Source organism: Anarrhichthys ocellatus, unplaced genomic scaffold (assembly GCF_004355925.1).
Source record: "Anarrhichthys ocellatus isolate YVR2014 unplaced genomic scaffold, GSC_Weel_1.0 scaffold18, whole genome shotgun sequence".
In the NCBI taxonomy this organism is placed as follows: domain Eukaryota; kingdom Metazoa; phylum Chordata; class Actinopteri; order Perciformes; family Anarhichadidae; genus Anarrhichthys; species Anarrhichthys ocellatus.
In genome coordinates, this window is record NW_022280048.1 from 7,141,953 (window position 1) to 7,151,698 (window position 9,746).

Sequence of the window (9,746 nt, forward strand, 5' to 3'; positions counted from 1 at the left end):
CCAATGGTACTTAACCATATATTCCACTCAGTCGCTGACCCTTTTTCAAAGTCCTGCTCGTGTAGAAATCTCTTGTGTTATTGGCTCACTTACGTGGTTGCATGCATTGAAACTTGATATGCAGCAGCCGCGTTTACGTGCCGCTTAGCTGACGCTGCAGCATGCGTTGACTTTTTAACCATGTCATCGGTGTAAAGTAAAAGATATTGGAGTTAATATTCTTTTTAAATATTTTGTATACATGTTTAGCTGGGACACCCATAGTGTCGGCTATTCTCACCCAAGTCTCTCCCACTCTGCCTTTGCCCAGTGCAAAGCGTCTCTCTCAGTGCAGTGCTTTAATGGAAGAAAAGGGACGAGAGCCGCTTCGCGAAGAACGCGCTGGTCTTGATTAACGGCAGCAATTTGTCAGCAGATTCAGTGTCTGCTGTCTCTGCCCGGTTTACGGGTTGACAAGACCCATCGAGGCTGTGTGAGCTACACGGCCACGTGGGCTAGCGAACGCGCCACGTCTCAGATGGAGAGATGAAGAGGGAGAGTACAGATCATCAATCAGCAAAGTCTTCCAGGCTGAGATAGAGGCCGAGCCTCCTACATTACAGTAGAGCTGACCCCCTTGTCTGGGTAGAGAGAAAGCCAAGGAGACGGTGACGAAGATGATCCAGCTGTTCAACAAAAAAAGAATCCCTGTAGACTTTATTAATACAGGAGCAAGTATGCTCCTCTGTCTTACCAGGGAAAGGTTTGATGTTAGAGCAGTGAGGAAGGAAGACCTGACAGGGCGGATGGAAGTATTGACTTATTGTCATCACATGACTGAGGTTTACTGTTCCAAGCTTAGAATGGTTAGAGGTTAGGATCCTTTACCGCCTAATATGCTCTTGAACTTAAGCGGAAACACTCGAGTGGCCCCTCAGGTATTCCTCGCAGCTCTTTGAGTCGTGCACTTACTGCAAAACTTAAAGTAGTGTTTACAAAGTAGCTGCCGAATGTTGAAAGTTTCAGGTCCATCGTAACAGTGGCCCACGTGACACATGGTGAACATCATTCTCGGGACACAACTTTCACAGCTCAGCACTGTGACATTGCAGATTAAACCTGTTTCTAACTCCTGGAGCCGAAAGCGGGAAACTTTCTTTTTCCTCCCCTGATCAGAGCCACATGTTGCCCTTGTTTCCTGATCTGCTTTTGTACGCTCTGATGTGGAGCGTACATGTACACTATGTATGTGTCAACAGAAGCAGTGCACAGCGGTGTGGAGCTCTGCGGGGGGTCTCTCATGCCACGGAGGCCGCTGAGGTGATAATGCTTCACGGCAAGGCAGCCCCTCAGAGGCTACCGGCCTGCCGGTTGGACGCCGCGGCCCCGGCTCTCTCCATGCCGTGGGCCGTTGTTGTGGTCCTGCGTTACCCAGACAGCTGTATCGGAGTGTACAGATGATGAGATCTCGAGCAGCAACTACGGAAACAAAACGATAGCCTGAGCTTTAAATCACCGTGGAGAAACGGACACGGACAGTATATGCCCAACCGGTTTTTTTTTGTTTTTTTTGGGGGGGGGGGGGGGAAGACATGTATTCCTCTGCAGCTTGTATGCCTTCCGTTCTTACTAGCTGCCCACTTCTTCCTTGTTTTGCTACTTCTCTCTCCAGCGTCACAGCTTCTGTAGCGCTTGCTGTGCGGTGCTGTCTGTTGTTATCTCAGCTTGTTGATGTAGTGGGCATTACTCCCACTTTTCAAATTACACCCAAACTCAAAACTCCGAAGCCTTAGCCTCTCTTTGTGTTTTCTGGCAACCCAAACAAAAGAAAATAGGCGTTGACTAATAGAATTCTCTATGAGATTTTTCTACATAAATCACAATTTAGCGTAGCCTGTTGGTTGTGTGCTATTTGGCTTAATCCACCAGGCAGCCTAAGTCACCATGACTGTTTTTTAGTGTAAGACAAGGTCAAGGAGCTCACGCTCGTGACTCTGTATCCAAACCTCAGTGGCGGGCCGTGCATTGTATACCTGGGCCTTCAGTGCTGTCCTACCACAGTTGAACCAGCTCCTAATAAGCTCATTATGACGCCACAGCTACGGTTATTATTTGTTTCTAGGGGTGTAACAATACACGTATTCATGTTAAACTGTTCGGTACGAGGCTTACGAACCGAACAATAGTTTGAATAATGCTATTGCATTTGGAAAATGCAGAAGCTTAAATTGTGGGAAATATAATGTAATTTCGGTGGAGCCACTGCGCTCAACCTGGCAACCCACCTGACCTAACAGACAACGTGCTGTCTGACACGCCCACCACGGAAGAAAAACATTGTACTCTGGTGATGCACGTGTGTTCTGGGAGGCTATGCTAAACTAGCTTAGCAGGAAAACCAACAGCAGCACACACGCTGAAAACTCTCCCTGCAGCGTTTAGCTGTTCCCTACTGATTCAAACAGAGCTAAAGCAATCCACACACAATCCCCATTTCTCCAGACCATCATTCTTAATTTGTTTAGGAAACAAAAGAAAAGAAAACCCCAAACAGAAAATCAAATGTCCGACCCTGACCCCGCGCATGACGGGATGCTTCATCATTAACGGACAATACATGAAGTCAAAATCAATGTAATTAACACAATGACGAGGACAATCTCACACCAGTCACATATATTTATATGACAACAAAGCATGACACATCAATCCAGCAACACTGCGGCGCTAAAACACGTCTTCCACCGCACACTCAAGAGCACCATATCATAAAAACGACACCATAGACAAATGAACACAGTAATGACGCTACTGCAGATGTATAAAACACAAAAGCAGTTCACTTACAAAGTATATCCTCCTTTCTTTCCCTTTCAGGATCAACAAATATCGTTTCTCAAGATCTCAGTAGTAGTTGTCACGTAAACGCTGCTTATAGCGACTCAGCAGAATAGAAGCAATCTTATCTTCCATTCCGTATCAATGGAGTAAGGGAAGTGAGGTGAATAACAAGTGGTTAGATGTGTTGACATTTTTTGGCAGGCGGAATTAAGCAGTTTTGTTTCTTGTGTTTTTTTTTTTTTTTGTTTGTTTTTCTGACTGCGGCGCCGTCCCGTTTCGTACCTGGCAGAAGTGTGATAAAGGAACATTGTCCTCAATTTGTTGTCACAAAACGCCTCGGAGCTCGTTTTGAATGGCCCTAATCGGCTGCCCTGTTCACCCCCGTGCTGTTTGAAAGATGGTTGCTGGAAATGAATTCAGCATAGTCATTCGTCCTTAGGCTTGTTTCCGCTGACCCAGGTTTGTTTGACAAGTGCATCTGGCCCACTTGCGTGCGATGAACAGCTGGAAGTTCATTTAAAATTCTGAACCAGTTGATTAATTCACCTGATTGCTAATTGTATTTATTGTATTTTACTTGCTCTGTCACACACAGCATGTCGCAGTTTCACCCACTTTCATTTAGTTGATAGTAAATCCTTGATCAACATTCAACATTTTAGCATTGTGTTTTTTACTCTACCTAAAAGCCCCCATTAAAACAAATCTTCACGATGCCTTCTCTTTATCAAAAAGAATCTGGGAGTTTTCAAAAGCAAAAAGTTTCACCTGACACCCCTGCAGGATCATAGTGCCACGGTAAAAGGAGAAGATGTTATTGTTTTTCTGATGTTTATCGGCATCAAGGGTTGAGTGCACAGGCTCAGTCATAACTTCCTGCAAATCCCATGTGGCAGAGCTGTACGTTGACCTGGAATAGCCTCGGAAAAGGAAAGTGTTCATGGCTCGCCAGAAGACGTTTTTTTGCCAGTTGCTTATTAAACTGCTGCAGCAAATTGTGTGAGTACGGTGGTGAACATCACTGTTCCCCTGCCGGTCCACAGACTGTGATAGAGCCTGATGAGCAGGTGTTAGGCCAAGGAGTGGGGGTGGGGGGGGACTATTCTCACCCGGGGGGGAAAAGAGCATATCAGATTCTGCCATCCCAATCACCTAAACAGATGAAGCTGTCAAAACAGATTTGCCCTCATGTTCCAAAGGGCTATCTCCGACTGCTATCGCTATCACCTGGGACAGATTCAAAAATGTGGGCTGAAAATCTGTATCCTGTAGGACTCTTCTCCAATGCTCTCTTTACATCATCAAAGAAAAAATGTTTACTGCGGTAGTTGCCAGAAAGAGGCAATAATATCCAGAGGTGACTGTGTGAGTCCCTAGGATTTGTACAATGACCTCGCCAAGCCGATCGGCTCTTACACTAAACCCACTGAGGCAATTTCTAGACTTAAAGCTAATCGCATCTTTCTACGCCAGATAGTTGACTCATCCTGGTTCTCATCAGGAGAGAAAGATAACCGACTCTCATGAGTGGCAGTGAGACATTTAGCAAGAATGAAATTATCTATCAACCATTCTGACAGTATGATTGCCTCTGTCCTCTGTAAATCCCACCATGTGGGTTTGTTGTCTATAGCTGTGTTGCGTTCCCTTGGTGCTGTTGTGGGGGGTGGGGGGGGAGAGAGTCTCGCTTTCTATGGGTTCTGGACTTGAAGAAAACATACTTGGAAGTGAATTGTCTCTTTGATCGATGGTCTGAATAATGCGCCTGCTTATCATTTGTGCACTGATGTTGCTGTTCCCTCTTTACAGCAATGACGGTGACATCTTTGTGGTTTCAATGAACTATTTGGCCTTTTCTCGGTTGTCTCCACCTCCCAGGACTGATGGGTTCACGTCTATCGGCCAGCTTTTGATCTCACATTGCGGTTCGATTATGAGAAAATACTAGTGATTAGATATTGTGATGTTTGCAGTTTGCGGTATTTAAGGACTTGATCAGTGTGGTTGAATAAACTGTAGACTTTTTACTATCATGAATTCAGTATTGTTTTAGTCCTTTTGTTTAATGTCAAAAGCACATCGTTAACTTTTATGGTTTTGGGAGACTCGGCAGTCGTGCCGGGACAAAGAAGATCAACCCCAGTAAATTAGAAAAAGAAACAAGGAGGGATAACAGACCCGACTCATCCCCATAGGGAGAATCATGAATCTTACGATGCCCTCCAAGCTAAATGAAATGAATTGCCGATGCGGTCATAGCACCGATGAGGCCGGTTGATTTACTAGCCTCTTGAAAGCACAGTGTCAGCATGCGGCTGTCCTCGTGGTCCAGTGCGCGGTCGCAAACAATGATTTGAATGGTGACTTTGTCTCCTCCTCCTCCTCCTCCTCCAGGCTCCACACAGCCCAGAGAGCCATCAAGCAGACCCAGGTGACGGTGCAGAAGATCGGAAAGGAGATCGAGGAAAAGCTGAGGACGACGACGACCTGCACGGAGCGGGTGAGTGCAGTCCACCAATCGGCAGCAAATTTCCAGCTCATCAGCAACTTTACATCAGCAGCAGTAGTGTTTAGGCCGCTTATTTGCTCATTTTCCGCGGCAGCAGTTGTTTCATCAGCTTATGCGATTGGAGAAATATGCAAACGTTTCAGGTTTTGAGGAAATTGATAAAGACGAGGAGCAATTCGAGATTCGATGTTTTCAAAGAAGGTTCTCCAGGGAGCGGTAATCGCTGCGATCAGCAATAAAAAGGCCCATTGGCTTCCACACAGACAACAAACTGTTCCGCGGCCAATACTTATGTGAGACTTAAGAACTCGTATCACCCAAATCCCCAGGTGTAATTGTAACGTAAAGTAATGTCACGTGTAATTACACCCTTTGGGCAGCTATTGTATCCTTTTGTTTGGACGGCTCAACTGAAAAGTTAACACTTTGACCAAAACCCACTGTTTGTGTTTCGACCTCCCGTCATACATCCTCGACTGGGATCCACAGCGAAAGCAAGGGAGCATTTTTAACATTTTTGCAATTGGCAGCCGCACAGCTGTGAAAACGCAGCGCTGATCCCAGGTTTGACATGTTTATTGTAAACATTCACTTCAAACGCGTCCCGTCCCTCCTGCTGTTATAAAAGCCCCGAGGCAGTGACAGTTTGGTGTTTTTCCATCCGACAGGTAGACTTGTCTTTCGGAAGAGAGCGCAGCTGGGATGTGTTTGCGTCCACCCAGTGTTTCAAATCTACGGGATGGTGTGTTATGTGTGCACTTTTGCACAGATACAGAACATTAAGGTTGAGAGAGCCTCTTTAGACAGCTGTTACAGCTGTTTCTTTCCATCTCATTGGCTTTTGATATGGCTCTTTTTTTATTGTTCCTCTCCCCAGACCTTTACGCTACCTATTAAAGCAGCTCCACTATAGCCTTTTCAAGCCTTCCCCCAAAAACACCCCCCCCCCCCCCCCCCCACAAACCCCCCCCCCCCCCCCCCCACAAAGGATCCCTTTCAAAAAACTCCTCTGATATTCTGATATTTCCCCCTCAGTGAAACATTCCTTCGAAACCCTTTTCAGAGCTCACATCAGCTAATAAATCACATAATCCTCGTACTCCACCTCTCCGTCGAAGAAGAAAAAATGAAAACCCCGGCAGTGAGTGGAGCATTGTGTGGCTCTTCTAAGGGTTCCCCTCTTTGCCTTTTGGAGAGCTCAGCACTATCCTTCTGTGTGCGTTGTAGTGAGCGCAGATCAAAGTGGGGGACAGAGTGGAGGCCACCATGGCCCTTTCACCCTCTCACCCACACTCTGCCATTAATCTGCTGGTTTATATCATGCCCCCACGCCCGCTGCGTATTTACTCAGCTGACCCCAATGATGTTTGATGTTCAGGCAGACAGGCCCTGGTGGTCGGTTACAGTCTCTCTCACACACAGGCTCTGACCCACTTGTCAACTGTGCCGCTCAGTGAAAGTGTAGGAGGGTCGCGGTTCGTGCCAAAGCCAACGGCGGTTAACATGCAAGCATCAGGGAGCGACACGTGGGAGAGATGGTGGCTCTATCAGTCTCCTGCGAACTGATACGGCTCTCTGTTTTGCCCTGCGAAGCCCTCAGAAGTCTTCAAGAAGAAGCGCATCTGTGTTTCCTCTGATCCAGGCCACGATCACTATCTTAAGTGTGTGTGATGCCACGGTCCCTGCTTGCAAACTGCAGGGGGGGAAACAAAGACTGGATCTCTGTTATCCTGCCAGCAAGCTCTCTCCCTACCAACTCTTCATCGTTCTCTGTTGAATCTCCACAGACATGTCTTTGTCATCATCCACATCGTCCCTAAACGAGGCCTCTTAAATCTCGCCTTGCATGTTTTTTTTAAGTTGCTGCATCTGTTCATCCGCATCTACTGTATATAACAACCACATCCATCAGTCTGTGCATCCCTAGTGCTGCTCCTCATTAGATGGTGAGCCCACTGCAGGCTTCCCCTCTACCAGATAGAGACATGAAGCCTGACGTAGGGACACCCTATAGAGCGGGCTGGATGTTGACCAATGTCTCCACACGGGTGCTTCTGACGGTCAGGCTGCAGAGACAAAGACGGACTCGTCTGGAGGGGACTGGCTTTATTGTGGTCTCTCACTCGAGTTTGTGTAACAAATCAATACATAGATATACATTTACTGAATTGTTAACATCATAAATTGTACACCAGCAACTTGGTAAAAAATCTCAAAAATGACCAGGAATTACATTCATATGAAAACGGGAATTAAACTCCCAGTATATAATGTATATGGCATATAAGCACAGAATTGAATTGAATAGGTCAGCCCCCACTGTCACCGATACCCGATCCAGCTATTTGACTCGGCGTCGATATCGGTGCACCTGTAGGAGAGAATTAGCTCAGTAGATGTGCATTAGATCAGTGTCACATGAGAGCATGGCTTGTTTTTGAAGGAGCTTATAGGAATTTTGGAGTCATTATAAAGGGTAATAAACACTAGAATTGCTTTGCACACACACTAAATATTTTCCTTCATCCCCTTTCTCTGGTTTCTCTCCCGTTTCGCTCCGAGCAGAAGAAGGAGCGAGAGTGCATGCAGCTGCGCATTGCCGTGCTGCGGAGTGAACTGCAGCGGCAGAGGAAGGCGCTTGGCAGAGAGATCGACCTGCGGCAGAAAGAGAGAGCACAGCTTCAGAAGAAAGGTAAAGCCGACAGGTTCACACGCCACAAAACTACCCGTTGTATTGTTGTGATGGGACGGGAGCTATGAATTTGTATGAATTGCTTTGCTCATCTGTTGCACACACGATATGTTGATGGATTATTAATTGTTCAATAGATTCATTTTACACAGAAGATCATCAGTTGTTTCAGCTCTATAAAGGTCGTTGTGCTGCCCTGAAGAGTGAACACTGCTCTTCTACTGCAATCTAACGTTGTACACAATGTCGGCACACTCTTTCCCTTTCGCAGAAACACAAAGTGGCATTCAGCCACAAGCAACCGAACCTATTGATTCATGTTTTGTACAAAGTTTCACATAGATGATCAGTCAGTCCTTCTGCAGCTCAATCAAGTACCTTGCCCCACCCGAAATGAATGTTGTCAGTATTTTGTCCATGTTAATGTCTCACCAGTTGTAGAAAAGACGGGTTAAACATGATGCATTGCAAAGTAGATGCATTCCGACATCTGATATCTATAAATTCAGTTATTGAAATAAGATGTCTTAAATGTGCTCCCTTTGCCATTTTTGTCACCTTCAACATGTGATGTTATTGCACAGGAAACTCTCATTTTAAACACATCGGTGAAGGTGTCGGCGCTGTCTGACCGCAGCAGGTAGACTGTGTGTGAGTCGTCCTACCTGTTCACTTCGGAGTACAGTGGAGCGTGTTGTCACGTACAGGAAGCGTCTGTCCGAGGATGGGAGTCACTCGACACACATGCCCATAACGTACAGTACATAGAGCTGTTCCTGTGGTCGCTGCAGCCTGTGCCAGGCCGCTAAAGCGACGGTGTTTAACCTTATGAAGTCTGCTGCTGCTCTCTCTGATGTCTGAGAGCTGAGGAGGGATTTACTGCTGCCTGTTATGTCATAGGGACATCATAAATGCAGTTTTTGTGAAGCTGGGCTTGACAAACGTGCACCCACATATAAACCCAATCACATGTGCAGGTGTACGCAGGTATGATTGATATTAAACTCGAATTATTATTATTTTTTTACAGTTGCATGTACACGCAACATGCGTGTTGTAATTTCAAGGTGTTCCTTATTGGCTGCAGCACGTGAACTTTCGGCTTTTTCTTTTCTCAGCTTCAGCCGGCCCTGTTTCATGTTTGGTTATGTGTTTCTCACGGCGCTCATAAACATTCCACATACACCTACTGCTTTATACAGTGAGTCTGTTTATGGCTTTGCTGCATCAGAAGGGCCTGTTGTGCTTCGAATGAGAACAAACCATAATAATAAGGAAGCAGAAGTTCATTCCGGCCAACAGCTTCAGCCTGATTGTTGTATGTTGGAGATGGAACCTGTTCCTGTGCAGCTTCTTAAGGTGCATTGTATGGCTCTCTATAGGAAGGCTGACTGAAACGGTCAAAGCTCTGACCGTTGACATGGTTTCACACAAACGTCTAATAGGAAAAAATATGTATTGACAGATTTCATGTGCAACTTGACTAGTTCGTGGAGGCAACTATTCTAGTTTTTTGTTGTTTTATTATATATATTACCCAAATTTATTATAATTTTTCTTTTCAATAAACATATTTTTTAAATTCCAAATAGCCCATAAAATATGCAATAGTGATCCCACGTTCGTCCTCATGCATCTTTATTGTAAGTTCTTGTCAGACCGCTGTATGTCGTGTAAAGTGTGTGTGTGTGTGTGTGTGTGTGTGTGTGTGTGTGTGTGTGTGTG

The 9,746-nt window shown here is 45.7% G+C and overlaps 1 protein-coding gene across 1 annotated transcript in view; it reads left to right on the top strand.

Moving 5' to 3' along the window:
• The window catches only part of uvrag (UV radiation resistance associated gene), a 116,602-nt gene that overhangs the window by 8,904 nt on the left and 97,952 nt on the right, over positions 1-9,746 (top strand). Inside the window, exons 7-8 of the mRNA XM_031857519.1 lie at positions 5,215-5,320; positions 7,895-8,021. Of these exons, the coding sequence (XP_031713379.1) occupies positions 5,215-5,320; positions 7,895-8,021 (233 nt within the window). The remainder of the gene's footprint in view (positions 1-5,214; positions 5,321-7,894; positions 8,022-9,746) is intronic.